Raw genomic sequence first — 19529 nt, 5'->3', positions numbered from 1 at the left:
CCGTGGTCATCAGACTCCGATGTCAAAACTCAAATGAATATTCCAAGATATGACAAACAATAAATAATTAACCTTTAAACCAAGTACAACTATACCAAGCCAGCATTCTACTCTCTATGAGCAGGGCCTGGGCCTTTTTTAGGGTCTGACAACTTTTATGTCTTTTTGCTGCAGGGACTGACTGCTTAAGGGAAGAGTCCCCTTCCTCCGCATATCCTTTCCCCTTCTCCCACTTCACAGCATCTCAATAGAGCAGGAACTCCTACACAGCCAGGCGTAAAACCAGCTGTTCCACAACTTTCAGAAGAAAGGTGATGGAGGATTGCTTCCATTTAAACAAAGTCATTCTATCTCCTCTTTCATTTTTCAAGAAGAAAGGCCTCTTTTCTTCTTCAAAATCCTTCAATTTCTCACTCTCACTTCCAACCCAAAGTCATAATCGTCCATTTGTGACATCACAATTAATTGTGGTTGAGATAATTAAGATGTCACAAACAGAAGATAACAACTTCAGGTAGGAAATTAGCAGCAGGAGCAGACAAACTCTTAAGCAAGAAAGATCCCATTGTCATGCAAATTGCCCCAGTAATAAAAAAAGCAATGGAAGAAAAATGCTGAATGGAAAATATGAAATGAGCCAAATTAACTCTCAACAGAATGTTTTCTCACTTTGCCAGAAGGTTCAGCAGTCTTTCATGATATTTTAAAGGCTGTGGTGGGGAGGGAGAATAAAAAGTCAGGAAGGGAGCACAATTCATCTGCAAGTTTGTATGTTATCAAGAGTGTCTAAATTTTTCCTGGTGGTGTCGCTGGGTCCAACTGACTGAACTTTGCAAGGAAACAGAAAATTTTTTTTACCATTTCCCATGTTTCAATACTAGTTAAAACTAGCTTTGTATAAGGAAAAAGCAAAACCCAACAGTTTTAATTTCTGCTAAGTCAGCTACTTAAACAAATCAGGTGGATCTCAAATGTTCTGCATGAGTTCATCATTTGCTTTGTGACTCTCACATTTGATGTCGTGAGACTGAGATTTCTAAGCATGAGAATAAAATAGTCAGACACTATGGAGGTTTTCTATAAAGTCTATATAAAACCCTAGTAAATAACAGTGTGTCTTGAGAGTTTGGAAAGCAACTTCAATAGTTAATGCTGCTTTTAGTACTTTGATGCTTTGTCAATGTCTAAAGCTGTCTGTATTTTGTGAGACAGACAGACAGACAGATAGATAGATAAGGGGGAAATGTTATATTATTGCATTTGTTAATTAAAAGGCATTACCACAATCTGTGTGGTTTAGAGATCTGAGCAAGTAAGACAGACAAAGCTGATACAGACAGTGAAGGATGTTTGGCTCCTGGTTAGGTAAACTGTTTCCTATTGCCAAAGTAAAACTCATGAGAGAACACAGGAAGCCTCCTGAAGTCCTTGGGAATTCCTCTGACTGGGATTCCTCCTAGAAGCTTTGCATCAGGTGCAAACCTTTTCAGCAGAGCCCAGCACAATTTATTTACACAACTGACAAGTTAGAAAGTATCATATTGAGAGCAGGTTTCTAAATTTGCATGTTGGAAATTTTGTTTTTCTGTTCACTTGTGTAATATTTAACAGCAGTTGGGAGATTCCTTATTTACATAGCACAAGGAAGTGGAAAACTCTTCTACAGCTTGCTTACTCTTTGATAATGATGTCATTATTTTCCCCTTGATAGGATTAAAAGTATGTATAAGAGACCAGCCTTCCAGGAGGCAAGCACAGGGAGTCAAATGAAATGTGACAAATGTACAGCAACCAGCCATGTGGCAATTGCACATGAATCCACCATAAATCCACCATGCACAACTTTTTATGGTTTAAAGGCTCATTTAACTCCTCTCTCTAATTTGCATATTAAACAGCCATGTGTGCAGGAAGAAAAGAGGCACTGGGGTACTTCCCCCAGGCATCATTAAGCACTCAGCTGAGTTGGGCTGCTGGGTAAATTAAGGAAACTCATTGCTGCAGGGTGCTTTAGGGTAAGTCATGACAACTCTTTTCTATGCCAGCAGCCAGAGAGAGCAGGCTCTGAGGCAGAGGAGCCAGAGGGGGGCTACTTCCACCACTCCTTGTGCATGGAAGTTTCCCCACTGGCTTCAACACAGCCAGGATTTTACCATCAGTGTCCTTCTGTCACAGGGAGAGCATTGCAAGTCAGTTTACTGCACAGACAAAATAATAAAGGAGCTTTCACTCTCTGCTTAACAACCTGCCAACATGGGAATGCACACATGTTTCAGTGCTCCAAAGCAGCCCAGTTTCCAGCCTATTCAAATTCTCACTTGACAAACAAGCATGTGAGCATTCTGAGAGCCTTTTTGCCTCTGAGTATGACTTGGATATTTTATACAACACTAAGTATTGACATATTTTACTTACTGTAAAGAGAAAATGAAACAAAATATATATCTCACAACAAAATTTTGTGAGTCTGACAGAGATCTTCTGTATATTAGCTTGACTCAATAACTTTTTGAAGATCATTTTTAAGCTTCTAAATATATAAAAAATTAATACAATTACATTTCACTGAAAAATTAGCATGAATTACATTGTGAAAGCTAAAATCATTCATGGCAAAGTAATGTTCCATTTAATTACAAAGATTAATTCAGCCTTTATATATGTGCCCAGTCTTTTCATTTTTCATTGAGAACAGATGATTCAAGAGCCATCTGGTAAAACTGCTGCATAAATATCACTGCATCTATCTAGGGTTTACATATGGAAAAAATAGGAAAATGGAGTGATGGATCTTGGCAAAAAACAGGAAAGTTCCATCACAGGGCTAAAACCGAATCCTACAGATGTCAGTAGGAAATCACTACTGACTTGAGTGAGAGATGGATTGAGCTCACCTCAATGATGTACAGTATTTCCTTTGTGGGAAAATGAAATATCAGGGATTTTCACATTGTCAACTACAATGGAAAGTGAAGTGGCAACTCAAACATGAACACTTGGCCTGAAATGACAATTTTTAACAGTACTTGATCTGCAGCGAACTGTCTAATTCATACTCAAGAATAAAGATTACCATTATTTATTTTTAAAACTTGGCTTAACTGTCCTCTTTTTGTTGCATAACTGTCCTCTTTTTGTTTTGTCACAATAATAGAAGCTGCGTAGACTTTTCAAGAACTGGTGTTTCATTTAATAGCAATTCACATACCACCACTTCACACTGCACAATAACCATCCCCTCTGTATTACAATAATTGTTTTGAATGCTCTAAAATAATTGCTAAAATAATGAAGACACAAAACACCACTATCATTCCATCTTTGTAATAGCTTGAGGCAAAGGCCAAAGAAAAAGTAAAATAAATAATCAAGAGACTTGTGTGAATAATGACACCCACGTAAATAAAATTGTTTTCAGTTAAATACACATTATTCCAAAAGTAGATGAGTCCATTTAACAAATTTTTGCTGCCAAATGGAAAAAAAAATGTCCTAGACCTTGTCCTTCTTCCCCACTCCTCTCAGCTCTGTCCATAGTTCTTCTCATGCTGCCTGCACCCACAGCCTCCAAAGGCTGCCTCAGCCCCTCAGCACCTTTTTCTGTGGGACCACTTAACACACCCATATCAGAGCAGAAATTTAACCAAGCTTTTCCCCAGCTAGATCACTGAGCTGAATCACTCACTCACTACATGGAGACCCAACAAGTTCTGGAACTTTTACAAGCCAAGTGCTGGGAACACATGATGTGACAAAGTGGAGAAGGGTTATGTGGTACAGCAGTTACCTCCTCCTCTGAATGAGTTTTTGAAACCAAAGCCTCACTCAAACAAAGCTCACTGGCAAGACAATACTCTTTAGAACACCCAAAAATACCATACCATACCTTATAATCCTAGGAAACAGAGAGGAAAAGGGTCACAGCAATTCCTAAGACAAGAGTTCATTGAGATTATATATTCAGTCCTAATATCTACTGTTCGGCAAGAAAATATTATTATTACACACCAAAAAGTTTAAAGCATCTAAAAATTTAGTAGGACTACCATGGACAAAAGAGTCAGAGAAAGCAACAGCGTACATCAGTGCTACTCTTTTCTGTTCTAAATCCATTCTGGCTCTCTGGAATACAAAGATTCAGTTATTGGTTCAAGCACTGTGACAAAAGTTTCACTGGATTTAACTTTTCAGTTTAAACAAATCCCACATTGATTTTTTTTTTTTTTTAAGCAATAGAACTGGACTAAGTCAGAGAAAGTGTGAAATTAGCATCTTTATTTCAGTCTTACTTATATAAACATATTAATTGACTGTGATATTTTCATAAGCACAACTCCTCGGTTCAACGCAGCACTACAATTAATAGACTCAGTCATTTTTTCTCCTTCCACCAGAAACTCATTCTGCTACCAGCTTTGCTTTAATTTTGCTGAGGAAAAAAATTCTGTGTCCATTTTATTTTAATTCCATTTTCCACTTGCAACCTCTGTATGACAATTAACATGATTCCATTATGTTATACACAGAATATTATATGTGAGAGACATATATTCTGTCTTTCACAAACAGAACATCAGATCTGCAATACCTTTCTTTGTGGCACACAGAAAATATTTTCATCTTTGAAGATAAAAGTGCACTTATGCTGCAGACCAGCACAACTGAGCTCCTGGCACAGGATATGCTTAACTGATAACTACTCTTGTCCAAAGTACCTGGGTGAGTTTTAAGGGTCTTTGGATTCTCAGCGGAGCTGGAATTGTGCCCATGGACCAGAAGACAGGATGATGCCCAGATATGCAGAATGACTCAGCTATGGCAGCAGCAGCAGTGACAGCTCAGCTCCAGTGTGGGGGGCTCTGCACTGGATTCCTCTCTGCACACCTGGGGATCCTTGGGGCATGACTGCACCAGGGGGTGTGGAGAGTTAGGAGCTCTTTCAGCTGCACTTCAAACAAGCCAGAAACAGAGGTGTTGTGCTCTGAAGACACAGACTATCATTAGTATCATGCTGATATAGATACAGATATAGATACATGCCCCACAGTATGTGCTGCTAAGCCACCTTTGGTAGGACTCATGCCAAGCTAGGCTTGGACTCTTAGCACTGTAAAAAACCATACTCCTCCTGCCTTTATTTGCCTTGTTTTCCAGTATAGTTACCTCTAAAAAATCAAATAACCAAACATATTTCCCATCTCCAAATTAAAAAAAAAAAAAAAAAAAAAAAAAAAAAGGTGAGCCGCAAAAATTATTATATCTGTTTTCTACAGAAACTCCTTCCTGCAAGTGAAGCAACTCCTTCACTGCTCATCCCCAGAACATGAGTTAACCCATACTCCCATGTTCATGCCACCTCTTGCTAGAAACATTCCCACCTTGATCAAAAAAATCTTTTCTGCTGTTTTGTTTTAGCTCAGGGCAAGCAGCAGGCTTAACAAAACCCACCGTGCTAGCAAAATGAAAGTTCACAGGGACCCAAAAACCAGCAATGTGCTGAGATCTCTGGAAATGGACACTGAGAGAGGGGCAGGCTCAGAGATCAGGAAAGGGTGAGGAAGCTCTCTCCCCATCATAACTGTATGGGATATGATTTACCACAGTGTTTCTTCTCCAGTTTTATGCAAAACTCTGAATAACCTGCTCCAGAAAGGAACAACCTCTGACCTTAGACTCTGCCTGCATCAGTTTACATTCATTTAACATTTTCAAGGTTAAGCAAAGGTTGCTGAGCACTTTTTTTTTAAATAAAGAATAGCATGTGAAAAATTCCCTTTTTATTTCTCATTTCACAAGTGAGCTTCAGCTGCAGTCTTGATGCAACTGAAACCAGATGTGGCAGAGACCCCTTTAACACTACTCCAACTGAAATAGTGACTGAGAACTTAAACACCAGGAGTACTCATGACTTGCACATTTTATCTCTGAGGAGGAATTCCTTCTGCTTGAACAGGGACCTGACCAGCACTGTACCAGTAAGTGTGTCACTCTCAATTGTCCATGCCTTGTAATATATGGGGGAAAGCAGATGTGAACATAGTTAAATACATAGGCTGCAGAACTTAGAGAAAAATATTCAGAAAATGCTCTACTATCTACTCAAGATCAAACTCCTCTCTATTCCAAACCTTCACATATTCTTAGTTTTAAATAAATTATAGAGATTATAGATTATATATTATAAATTATATATAAATATATTCTATTTTCACATTGATTAAGCTCATCCCATATGCAGAAAAGTGAGCTCAAGGCACTTCAAAGCTCCCTCACCAATGAGGGCAGCTGAGGAAGCCTTTATTCTTAGTCACAGCATGCTGGCCTTTAAAAGGCCATAAAGGAATGAATTCCTGAGTCTGATGAGCTCCTTGTGGCACAGCTTCTTTACAGGTAAACTCCAGCAATACCAGTACCTGAAGCCATTTAAAATCTCACTACTTTGCTTCAGACCCCAGTGACTGGTACAGTACCTGAGCAAGCTGAAGTGCTGCTGGTTCACACATCTGGTTCTGTTCAGCTCAGTGCCTAGACTGAGGGTCCAGGGTGGGGTCCCAGCCCACGGCCCTGCCCTGCTGAGCTCCTCACCCACTCCCAGCCAGCAGGCAGCTCTCCTCAGTGGGCATTTACAGCACGTGGAGATCACCCCAGCCAGGAAATGCACTTTAATTGCAGAGAGCAAGGCAAGGCCAAGCAGATCCCTGAGCATGCCCTTGTAGATTCCTCCACACAGAGAACAGCTCTCCTGCACCTCCATGTCTGCTACTGCTGAGCTGGGGACTACACTGCCTTTGTAACTGTACCTCTACAGGAGACAGGTTTACTTGTTAAAACTTGTGAAAGCTAAAGCTGAAACAACCCAAGACTTTCAGGGGTGGTGGAAGATCTCTTGCTCTTTGGAAGAATTACTCTGTCATTTAGCATAACAATGTTTTCATGTTGTGTTTCTGCCATAAAACCTTCAGATTCACCCTGGTCCCTGAGTATCTGCAGGTGTCTGTCCATCTGTCTACCTCCTATTCCAAGCATGAGATTTGTCACAAGTGTTTTGATGTCACACACCCATTCTGGCCTTATGTAGTCATAGCTGAGTCTGAAAAATGACAGCTGTGAGATCAGGGTTAAATACAATTTCCTCTCCCTTCACCTGTTTTCCACTATCTGTTTGCACGGTGCTCAGGTTATTAATGGAACTGACATCCCTGCACAACTGAGTGAGCAGTAGCAGCAGCCAGATAACAAGGGAGAAGCTGACAGCAGCAATCTAACCCCAGAGATAAGAGATAAGCAAACATGCCATGGCTATTAGTTTCTACTCTGGCCAATGGAGAAGAACATCTGTGGTTACTGATCAGGAAAGCCCAGTCTTCCTGTGAAGGTTAAATTAAATTCAGGATGTGACAGATTATTCTTAGAGTTCAAAAATTAAAGTTTGTGATGAGAAATAAATATTTGATGTAAAATGAATGAGAAACAAAAGGGGATGTTAATCTGATAGAAAGTTAAGAGCTATTTTTATTCAGAGAAAACATGGAACACTTCTACTCTAGAAGAAAAGTACCATTCTCTGTTTCTTCCAGGTGAAAAAATGTTACTCTAAAAATTGGCATTTTCCAAACAGAGATCTAAGGAATGGTGTAGGAGTGGCAGCCTCAAAATCCTGACCAAATTCCAAACTAGGTAAGTAGCACAAATTTTCAAATCTTTACATCATGCCTGAGAAGCATCTACTTTCCTTACATCTTCCTATTGAGTTGCCTCCTTCTTTTCATATGTCCATACGCATGGTAGAAGAAGGAATGGGCTGTTCAGCCTCAAAAAGGGATAACTGAGAAGGAACCTCATCAATGCCTCTAAGTATCTGAAGGGAGAGTGTCAGAGATGGAGCCTTTTGGAGGCTCTTCTCAGCGGCGCCAAGCAACAGGACAAGAGGCAGAAACTGATGCACAGGAAGTTCCACCTGAACATGAGGAAGAACTTCTTTACTGTGGAAGTGACCAAACACTGGAACAGATTGCCTGGAGAGGCTGTGGAGTCTCCCTCACTGAAGATGTTCAAGAACCATCTGGGCACAGTCCTGTGCCATGTGCTCTGGGATGACCCTCCTTGAGCAGGGAGGTGTGACCAGCTGACCCCACTGTGGTCCCTTCCAACCTGAGCCATGCTGTGATTCTGTCAAAGATGAGTTAAATCAGGAAGATAAACCCCTAGTGATGCACAAAGGAAATGCAGACATGTTGGAAAAGAATTAAATTGTGACTCTGCCTTTTCCAAACTTCAACACATTCTTATGAGGAGATTTGCTCACTGCTCCCTGCATTGCAACTACTACAGTACACCAGGCCCTCGAATTTTTTTGCATCCAGACAGAGACTACCCTAATTTCAGAATGCTCACTTCCACAAAGGAGAAGCGTGGCTAAGGTTTAACTGGCACTCAACAAAAGTACACTTTCCAATTGAGAAATAGCAAGGTTGTTTCAAGAATATCTGAATCAAACTTTCCAGTAATACCAGTAAATTAGAAAGTCAGAAGTCTCCCCTATAGGCTTTTGAACAGGAAGGAAGTGTCTAACTGCAATTAGAGTCTTTGGAAATTTCTCCTGCTTTTCTTAACTCTTCTGAAGTATTTCTAGCAGTTTCTATGAGTGCTCTGAAGCAGTCTTATACTTTGGGAAGTTCTCTGACATCCTTGAAGCAAAGATATAAAGTCATCTTAAAAGAACATGTAAAAGGTGTCTTGCAAGCTTTAGTTTTGAAACTCCATCCCTCTCTTTTACCAAGTATTGTTCTATCAGTTTTGTGCTGCCTTTCATTCTAGAAATAGCCATTGAAATCAGAGGCACTGAGTCTCAGGGCTGGTTCCTCTGTCATATTTTTGCATTCGTTTTCACAGGATGGGTCCACAGACCCCACAAGACTCAAAAGGCATTTCTAATTTTTGCAGAGCACTCAGTAACCACTTTCAGACTGGATGATTTGTCATCTTTGTGCAAAGTAGCTTGGCATTAAGCAAGATTAATTTCAGCTGTGGTGCCTGGCCTTTTTGTCTGGGCTTGCCTCAGATCTCAATGAAATGTTATATTTCAGAACTGTATCTAGTGCATGCCTTGGACAGACTATGTGAAGAAAAACAGGAGGCTCCTTCCTCCCAGTATGTATTGCTGTGCCAAGACTTTACAGAAGCAAGAGTGAGCACAAAAAGCGAACAGGTGATGATAATTCTCTGGTGTCTGCACTACCATAACATAGGAGAAGGTGACACTTTTCAGTCAAGCAAAAAGGCATTCTTTTTACCCACAAAGCACAGTGAGGCAGTGGGACTCATTGCTTTGGGAAGCTGTGGATGATGAAAATTGTTGTGGGTTCAAAAATTCATTAGGCAAACTCACAGGAGGAAAATATGAGTAAATACAAAGACACCACTTCTGGCTCAGGAAGCAAGTGAGCTGCAGTTTGTCAGAGGCCAGCAAAGGACAGTGAGGACAGTGGGAATGGGTCCCTTTATGCTGGCCCTGTTCTTGCGTTCATCTCTAGACATCTGCTACTGTTTGGCCACTGTCCGAAGCAGACCCTGGACTCTGCTCTGAGTAGTAAAACTGTCATGGTCAGAGTGAAATCCCCCAACTGTGGAGAGAGAGAGACCAAGGAGAACTGAGAAAGGGGGCTGTGGCTCAGATAAGTGACTGCAAGGCCGGACAGGGCCACCAAGTTCCTGGTGGGAAACGAATGGCTTCAGTGGGATAACCCACGGACACCCACCTCCTTTAAAGTACCTATACTTTGTAAAATCAGGGCTTGTACAGATGGCTCTTGACTCCCTAAGGGCTATTGGCCCAAATTACACTGTGTTGTCTAGGGAGCCTTGCTGTAGTTCTCTGAAGAAGCAGAACAAGCCCTGTAGGCTAAACAAAGGTACCTAACACTGCCTGAGAGAGCCACCTATAGCTAGGCACAGTCCTGATATTTTCATGTGCTTCTCTTGACTCAGTCTTCAGACTCAGAGATGTGGAGAAAACAAATGTTGCATATACAACTTCCTTAGAAATAAAGTGAAGCAGCAGGCAAGTTCAGGAGCCAAATGATTGCACAGTGACCTTGGGATTTGTGCTCCATAACTTAAGGAGGTTAATAATGTTACAGAAAAAATCTTACTAGAGGAAAAACAAGCTCTTTCTTGGCTTATCATCCATGCTTTTAAAATAGTACTGCAAAGCAAAAGAACTAACTTCCAAATAGGAAGTTATTCCTGTGCCATAGCCTAAGAGGATCTTTTACAAGAGACTTGCAGAATTTAAGAAAAACATCTTTTTTCAAGTCTCCAGTTAAACCCAAGAACAAAGGACATTTTAGGAAGGAAAAATAGTGATTAATTAAATAATGGTTCCTGCCCAGGAGTGGGAATAATTTAACATGTCAGTGATGATCTTCCATTGAGTTATCCTTTGAAGAGCAGAAGCAATAAATTATAAGTTACATCAATGGAGTTTCAGTTGTGGGTTCCCCCTTTCCCCTATGGCCCACCATGCCAAAACACAGCTGTCAACAGCATTTAGCCACCATAGCTGGCTGCATTCTACACCTTCATTGTAAGGGAAACAAAAGGGTGTCCCTTCTCTCCTCCACCCCTGCTGTCCTGCTCAGAGGCTCTGACGTGGCCATGGGTAATTCACAGAACATGCATTTGAAGAGTGTTGCCAGAGACACCCTTGGGGCTGCACCCAGTTGAATAATTTCTCTGTTCTGCAAATGAGAACAAAATGTAATGACCCTTACACAAGGGAGACTAGAAGGGCAAGAACCTGCTTGGGGTGTTTCTTTGTTTATCAGAGCATTCCACTGAAAATTCGGGGGGTTAACAGACATACTTGAAGCAAAATTGAGATGCCAGTCAAATACGGTACAATAAAGAAGGGCTTGAATAGAGCAGAGTGAGGACAGGAGAGAAAACAGCAGCACAGCACAGAGCCGAGCGCTTCTCTCGGACTCGGAGCTCCTTTGGAAGCAGCGTGAGCTCCATCCAGAGAGCCAGGTGAGAACTGCACGTGAAGGCAGAGCCACCTCATCTTGTTAGAAACCTTTTCTGTGAGATTGGCTTTTAGATGGTCTGGTTTAAATTCATCTTTCGATCACAGAAAGAAAGGAATGGAAAGGGGAGAGAGGTAAATTATTAGATGTTATCTCACGATATTGTTTTGTTACAAAAGGAATGTCAAACCTTAACTCCAAACTATACAACAACTGAAGAGATTATTCTCAGATATCAAGGCTGCAAGATAATTGTTCCCTGTGTCCCATGGAGTAGTAGATTTGATCCTTTTAACATCAAATTAGCAGTGTCCCCTCTGAGTAACATAAAACAACAGGACAGACACAAAGAGTCACAGACGGAGTGAATAGATAGAGCTGACCAGCTGCCTAAAGCAAAATTCACAAATAGTTTCTACCAGAGGGCCTTTTGTAAGTCCTTTGGAGGTCGATGGTTCCTTCGATAGCGAAACATCAGGCTGACAGCAAGGTTTACAAATCTGGCCTCAGCCAAGCACAAAAGAAAGGTGAGCATCAGTCAGAAAACAGGAAGCAGAAAACACACAAAACAGTGAGGATCTGAATCACAGAGAGGATTTGTATTTAATTCTCTTTCAAACCTGTCATGTCCTTTACATTACAATATTGTCATCTAAAGATACAATCACCACAAGGCTCTCTATGCTCATTGTCAGACACCCAGATTCCATATTAACCCTCTTCTTCTTTCAGGAAATGAGCAAAAAAAATTGTTAATGACCCAAATATGCCTGGAATTAAAGAAAAACTAAAGGAAATTAAATAGATCACATGGAGCAGACACAGTAAACAAAACTACCATCAGGTTTCTGCAGTTAATTTCTTTTCAGAGCATTCGAACATTTCAAAAATGAAGCATGATTAAAAATACAGAGAATGAGCAAAATATCTGAATCAGTCATTTCCATGTAGGATACAGTTCTGCCATGGAACTTAGGGCAGAACCTCCAATCTGCACTGCTACAAGGGACAATGTGACAGTTACTGATGAAAACATAAATGACCAAAATATCTTTTACCTAACTAATGGCATCCTTTCTTTACTTAATTGATAGAATTAGAACATTTTGGTTGGAAGGAAGAACATCTTGTCCAACAGCCAGACCACCTCAGGGTGACCAGAAGTTAAAGCACAATGTTAAGGGCATTGCCCAAATGCTTCTTAAACACAGGCTTGGGCCATGAACCACCCCTCCAGGAAGCCTATTCCAGTGGTTGACCACCCACTTGGTAAAGAAAAGCTTCCTAATGTCCAGTCCAACCTCTCCTGATGAAGGTGCTTTAAACTGTTCCCACACATGCTGTCACTGGACCCCAGGGAGATGAGCTCAGAACCTCCCTCTACATTTCCCCACTTCAGGAAGATGCAGAGGTGGCCCCTCAGCCTCCTTTTCTCCAGACCAGACAGCCCCCAAGTCCCTAGCTGTTGCCCTGCACCCTCTCTCTCCCAGTTTATATTTGGTGCCTGGTGTTTCCCCATACTGGGTGCAGAGACCAGCATGTGGATGACATTTATTGACAAAGAAATGCAACTTTTACAGACCTCTACAATAAAGTAATAGTGGGGTTTTTTTAACCAACCAATCTCCCTCATAAAATTCATGCTTGTCTGTGCTGCTTTATTAAAGCCTAAGTATTGAAAAAGTAACAGCAGAAAGTGCTAGGCTCATGAGATTTAATTAGAACAGTGTAACAGATTTTGAAGGTTCTGCTGTACTATAAAACTTAGATTTCCCCTGTGAATTATCTGACCCTACATGTAATGAATCCATTTCTTGAATTAAAAACATGCTCATCCAAGAGTTCCAGGACAAATAGAAGATCTATCATTAACAATAAGTAATATTTAATAAACAAGCACACACTCCATGCCTGGAAATCTACCAAATGTCTCTCTAGGCTCTTTCCTTCCAGCCAAGCAGCTATTTCTGTGGATCTGAACTTAAACTTGTAGACGTAAGTTGTATCACGTAATTGTTGCTGCAGTATCTAAGGCATTACATAACACTCGTGTCTTACCAGTTGGGCTTTGTTCCTATGTCAGCAAACTATGAAATGGTTTTTCAGTTCAGTGAGTATGATTTTGAACCATTGGCTATACATTTCATAGTACTTGTAGTGTTATTTTTTGTTGTACTTATGGAATTTAGTTTGTCATGCATTGTTCAGGCCAGACTCACCCCACTAAATTCAGAACCTTCAATGACATATCTAAATTGGGAGCAAAGTGCCATGTGCTTCCAAAATCTGTCAACAGAGGGAAACAGCCATCTCTACCTACTGGAGATGTAGCCTACCTTCTGATGAAAATCCTCCTTAAAATGGGAAAGGGAGAGCTTTTCTTAGGAGTTCATTGGGTTTTGGGAATGTTTGTATTGTTTCCCTGCTGAAAGGCAGGTAGCAAATTTTGAACAAAGTCACTAAGCATGTTGTTATTAGAAATATCTTTATTAATGATATTCTTAGAAAATCTTCCTGCTCTTATTTTGCATCAATTTTAACAAATATCTAAAATTACAGATCATAATATTTCTAATGGTATTTCTAGCAAAAAAAATTAGTGTAACAGCCAGGAAGAAGTAGTAACTGCAGCCCATTTACCACCAGGTTAGCAGGAAATAAATGTCATTTCACTATTGTTCTCTTGTTATAGAGTTTATTGGTGCATTTATGCAGCTCTATTTCATTTGCACATATTTGAAGAGCACTGCTGTATAAAATGTAAATGGACTGCATATGGAATTTAAATCTTTTCAATGATAAAATTCCTCAACAGCCTTTTCATTAGAATTACTAAATATTTTGAAGTCCATGTTTGCTTTTAAATTAAACCACTGCTATTTTTATTCAAGCATAGAGAGCAGGAACAGTTCAGCTGCACTTGCCTGTCAGTTTATTCAAAGAGGGTGCTTACTAATTCACTGATATCCCATTGCCTCAGTAAATAAGGACACAGACCTACACAACACCCTCCACTTGTCTTTTTATACACCCCCTCCAACTGCTGCTCTGGGGGCAGGGCTCTGCATCTGGACAATCCTCCTTTCCTCTCATCACATTCTGTAAATGTGGGAATAGGGTGAAAAGGAGGTTTTGAGTACATCCTCCAGCTTTCACCTTTGCCTCCTGCATTTTATTGTGACTTTATCTGAAAGCAATCAGGACCAGTAATGGCATCCTTGATTATAACACTTCATAACTGGCATTATTCTGTCAGGAAATGGATTTTCAGCTGGGATCACCATTATGCTCTCAAAAGACAGCTCTCAAGTTAGGCCTCCCACCACAGCACTGGAAAAACTGTGAAACCTGAATTATTCTCATATCCCCTTCTAGGCTAGATCCTCCCTCTTCACAGCAAATACTCTTGGCTGTCACAGGTGTTTCAGACACTGTTTTCTGTCTGTGGATTGCTGTGTCCCTGGGATCCCAGTCAAGGTGAAGACTTTATCAAGAAAAGCCAAATTGGAAATAAGCTCATAGTCCACATCAGCCGGAGCCAGATAGGGAAAGGTGGATGCAAGGAAAGAAGAACAAGGTAATGAAAAATAACTTCAGCAGAGAAGCAGGAGCTAAGATGGCTCAGCATCCAGAAAAACAAATGCGTCCCTTCACAAAGAAAATGATCAGGAAGTAACTGGAACTGCAAATACAGTCCATGGCATACTGTTATCACTCAAGTCAAATCTTTACCATAGCAGGATTTTATTTATTTAACATTTATATTTATTACCTTCTCATGAGCTTTTCTTTTTGTTTCAGAGTCCATCCAGTCGTTCTCCTTTTCTAACATGTCAATAAAAGCCCAGCGAATTCCTTCAGTCAATTCCTCCATCTGCAAAATATTTAATAAATCCCTCCCCAGTAAAATACATCATGGTAGAATCATTATAAGGAAAGTTTTGGTGTATATAGGAGTGATAGATTTGCTCAGACCACAAATGATTGCAGATCAGATGGTATCTGCTGTCCTTTCTTGAAGGCTAATTTCTGATTTCTCTAGCACTAAGACGCTTCTTCTGAAGGTAAGTTTTTTTCCATCTTCTTTCCCTTCTGGCATTACACATTCTGTTCACTGCTGATCATTTCATATCATATTTGTGAGAATACCCATCTTGAAATAATAAAAAACACTGAGAGATTTGCAGTCCTTTGCACTGAGAGATTTCTGTCCCTTAGGTTCTAGATCACTGGCCCATGCAGAAGGAGCCAGCTGAAAGGCAAATAAAGCCTCTCCTGCAGAGAGAACGTCTGTGGCCTGGTTTGCTTTATGTGAGACAGAGACATGCCTTATTAATACTGGCAAAGAACTGAATTTGGGCAGACAGCATCATGATCCAAATACAAAGCAGTATCCAAATATTTAGCCTGTATTTAGCTGCATTTGTGAAGCATTGCTACCCTTTACTTACTGCAGGGAGGGAGGCCCTGGCTCACACCACTGAGCAGCCTTAGCTGCTTCTGTGGTCCTGGACCATAAATGACAGCTTGGATCTGTGCAAAACTGGGAAAGCCCACAACCACTTCACCTCAGATGCTTCTTCAGACACCTCTGCAAAGCCAAGACCACATCTCAAGCAAGTAAAAAATAATAATAATAGGACTGTTCAGTGAGTATGCACTCTAAGAAAACCCTGAAATGACAAAAAACAAGAAATATAATGGCTAAGATAGGCATTATATGAGTCTAAAGGGCCCTCATTCCTATGGACCTGTCTGGCAGTCCAGGAGAGTGCATGCAACTGTCTCTGTTTATGTCAGCAGATGAACCCCACGACAAACAGCCCTGGGCATGCTGTGAGAGTGAGGCAATGAGAGGGATCCAGCCATGGCCTGAGTCCTTTAGCACAAACCAGAGTTGAGACAGCACAAGACATGACAGATACCCTTTAGAAGAAGACTTATTGGACCTTTGTGTTATCAGTTATGTTACATTTTAAAATAATGAAAATGTCAAGCAGCAGAGATTTGTATAATCTTATTCTATAAATCTAGTAGATCTGAAATGTCATTAAAAGCAGGGACTAAACCCTTAAAAGTAACATTACTTTTAGCTAAATTGTCATTAATGTATCAGATGAACATTTTAATCTGGAACTGTCCTTTTTTTGTGGTGAAGTCAGAAAAAATGTAGCAAAGTTCCTTGGATTATTCATTTTTTCCTACCCTTTTCAAAAAACATTTTCTTAATTTTAGAGGCAATATGGGTCAATCAGAGCAGGTCTAGAATGAAATATGACTAAAGAGTAAACATTCACAGTAAACTGCATCCAGGAAATAGGGTAACTTAAAGATATTGATGACAGAGCACTGACTCAATTAACTTCGTTCACTAATGAGGTGAACTCGCTGTATTTGGAGGTTACAAGTTCAAACTCAAGCTCTGCAGCTGGGCCCTGGTGTATACTTAGGCTTTATGCAGCAGCTGTAGCTGCAGGGGGCAGGGGCAGAAACCTATTCCTGCTATCAAAGTTATTACTGAAACTGCTCAGGCGTATCTGTAAAAAACACTGCAGGCACTCTGAGTTAGAAGCAGTGCTATATTTAGACACAAATAATGTCTTTCTTGATAAAAGAAGTATCTAAGGTATGAAACATCAATCACAAAACATGGTGGGGGGAAAGAATCCATATTATCCGTAAGTCAGGATTTGCTTATCATAGACAGATATATGCCATAAGCCAGGGAAAAAAAAAAAGAAAAAACCTGTACAAATAAGAGTGCTTTACTCACATGCTTTCTTAGTGCTTAAGAAAGAGAAATAGAACTGAAAACCAGGGAAATGAAAATGATAACACCACAAATTATTAACTTGAAATGCACAGTTCTAAATGAAGTGCAACGAATTTCATCTGTATGTAATTTTATCTCCATGGGTTTTTCATTTTAAGACTGAATGTTGTGACCTACACTATGAATTTTATATGCATTTCTCACTACGAATGCTACTGCGAATTCAGACTTGATAATTTTCCAAAGCTTTGGTCTAAAAGGAATGTGCATACTAAGAAACATTCTAATTAACTTGCATTTCAAGAGAAACTCTGCTCTATCTGCTTCTCATAATTTTTCCTCACATATGCAAATATGAAAAAGTGTCCATCCCCTCCATAAAGTGTACATTTCTTATACTCCTACTCTTCCCACTTATTTGTGCAAGATAACATTCTGCATATGCCTGACATATTTTTGCCACAAAATGGCCAAATAGCACATTAAAAACTGGATCAAGAAAAAGGAGTTTGAAAAACTGGATCTCAGAGAGGAAACTCCAGTTGAAGGCAAATATGAAAAGAAACGCAGAACCTGAGAGGGAAACAGACAGATGACAAAGATTTGGACAAGTCAAATAAGCATGTACTTTTCTAAAATTGAATCCTTCCCTGAGAAAGCAGTCCAAGTAGATAAAGTCAAAGGGGCAAAATCAGGCTACTGAGCCAGGGCAGTGCAGGGCTTTCACAGAGCTGCTGCTCCCAGCACAGGATGCCATCTCTTGTCTCCTAAATGGTTGTGCCTCTCCTGCGTGGAGAGCTAAGTTCAATGACTAAATGAGTCAATTTAAAACTGATTACTGCTGGAAAATCAATGGCTGTAAAAGCAGGTATTGGAAAACTTTAGAAGAATAGCATGAACTGAAAATAAGTCAGAAATTATTGTGAAGGGTAATTAATTATTTGAATATTGAAAATTTTAGAACAAAGATGAACATCTCTCTAGACTCAAAGGTATGGAAGAATATTTCCTTCCACTGTTCAGCAGGAAAGATTTGAATCCCAGATACAAACTCTCACTGCGTGACTCTCAGCTTCCCTTTATTTGGGCCAGATATCAATCACATGTTTCTTGCTCAGATTACACAGACTGCTACTGTGTAGCAGTCACAGTTTTCAAAGAGCAATCCTAAAGCAGAGAAATCTCAACCAGTTTTTTGAATAGTCAGTACAAACTTTACCATAATAAATCATATTAGCAATACCAAACCATTTCTCATCAATACCCCTCACTCTGTTCCTGCACAGCCTGGCTGTCACTATTTACATAAATTAACAGTGTTCAACCTGGTTTTGAACTGGCTGCTTATTTGTCAGTAGGACTGCAGATGGAAAGAAGGGGCAGTGCCCAGATGGGCAGAAAGGTAACACTTCTTCAAATTCATTCCATTTACTCCTAGTTTTTTGGGGGTTTTAAATTTAATAAAAACATTTTCAAGCATCTTATCTCTTTTTAAACTTTGTTCTAAAATCAGAGGCACAAATCAAATTTGTGAGGATGAAACCACTAACAGAAAATTTCCAGACAGAAGCTGCAGAGGACTCACCATCTCTTTCTTGTCTTCTTGAAAATGGGCTTTCACAAACATCTTACCCACAACATAGGGGAGGGCATTTTCTACAAGGTCCACACATTTATCCCACTGGGGCAGCAAAGTTGTAGTTCCATGGATCACCTGTTGACAGGGGCAAGTATTAGGCCATACCATCATGCTGTTTAAGAGGAATCCACGCAGGGTGTAGGCCAAAGCATATTTGTCAAAAACCCACCAAAAGAAAACAATAATGATACTCTACAATTATTTCTATTTTCATCCAATGCTATGACAAATATTGTGAACACCACAAAATACCTCTAAGATTTTAAACTTCAGAACAGTACAATGGCAGCAGTGACTTAGAGAGAGTAGGCTTTGAGAATTAGTGCTTACTTTGGACTAATCTTGGTATTCTTTCTGTGTGAGAGACAATTTCCTCTAGAAAAACCCTGCTGTGAGATATCTCCTGAGAACGTTTGCCTCCCCTCTGACAGGGTGAGAAGCCTAGGAAGATTGTCCTCATGAAAATTGGGTTAGTCCTTATGAAACACCTCCTGCAGAGCCCTCCATTGCCATGAACTAATGACATCTAACGCAGATGGGTATGTGTTGTACATGTTCACACCTTCTTGTCATTTACCTGTCCTACTACTTTTATGGCAGTTTGTGTAAAATAGTAAAGCTGCTTTCAGTTCCTTTCCCAATTGGAGCACTTTCAGGAGAAAAGAGGTTTAAATCATCAAGAACACTGAATATGTTTGTGTCCCCCCCCCCCAAAAAAAAAAAAAAATCACTCTATGTTGCTGTAGAAAGATGTTGGTAGAACAACTTGCATATTTTACTAAAGGAATGGTATTAAATCCATACTTTCAGGCTCTGATGATGTCATCATAAATGAGCTTCAAAAGAGACAGTCAAAAATGGTCAACACAAAAATGAACAAGGCAAAACAGAACTCAAGAGCATTTGCTGCCTTGGTTTGTGTTTCTCTCAGGAGCAATGTTATTACCATGGGTGCTTACCTAGCTAACATTACATTGCTCATCAAGATGTAGTTTGTGTAAATAAATCCTGCACACAAGATAGAAAATGAGCTCATGTGAGCAATAAACAGTGCTGATTTAAGAAACTTTTGTTATTTTCAATGTTCAAAGTG

The 19529-nt window shown here is 40.0% G+C and overlaps 1 protein-coding gene across 1 annotated transcript in view; it reads right to left on the bottom strand.

Moving 5' to 3' along the window:
* PHEX (phosphate regulating endopeptidase X-linked) overlaps window positions 1-19529 on the bottom strand; it is a 98190-nt gene that overhangs the window by 38044 nt on the left and 40617 nt on the right. Inside the window, exons 11-12 of the mRNA XM_059839895.1 lie at window positions 18383-18511; window positions 14797-14898 (exon numbers count right to left, since the gene is read on the bottom strand). Coding sequence (XP_059695878.1) covers window positions 14797-14898; window positions 18383-18511 — 231 coding nt within the window. The remainder of the gene's footprint in view (window positions 1-14796; window positions 14899-18382; window positions 18512-19529) is intronic.

This window comes from Haemorhous mexicanus, chromosome 2, assembly GCF_027477595.1.
Source record: "Haemorhous mexicanus isolate bHaeMex1 chromosome 2, bHaeMex1.pri, whole genome shotgun sequence".
NCBI lineage: Eukaryota > Metazoa > Chordata > Aves > Passeriformes > Fringillidae > Haemorhous > Haemorhous mexicanus.
This window is presented reverse-complemented; position numbering and strand designations above follow the sequence as displayed.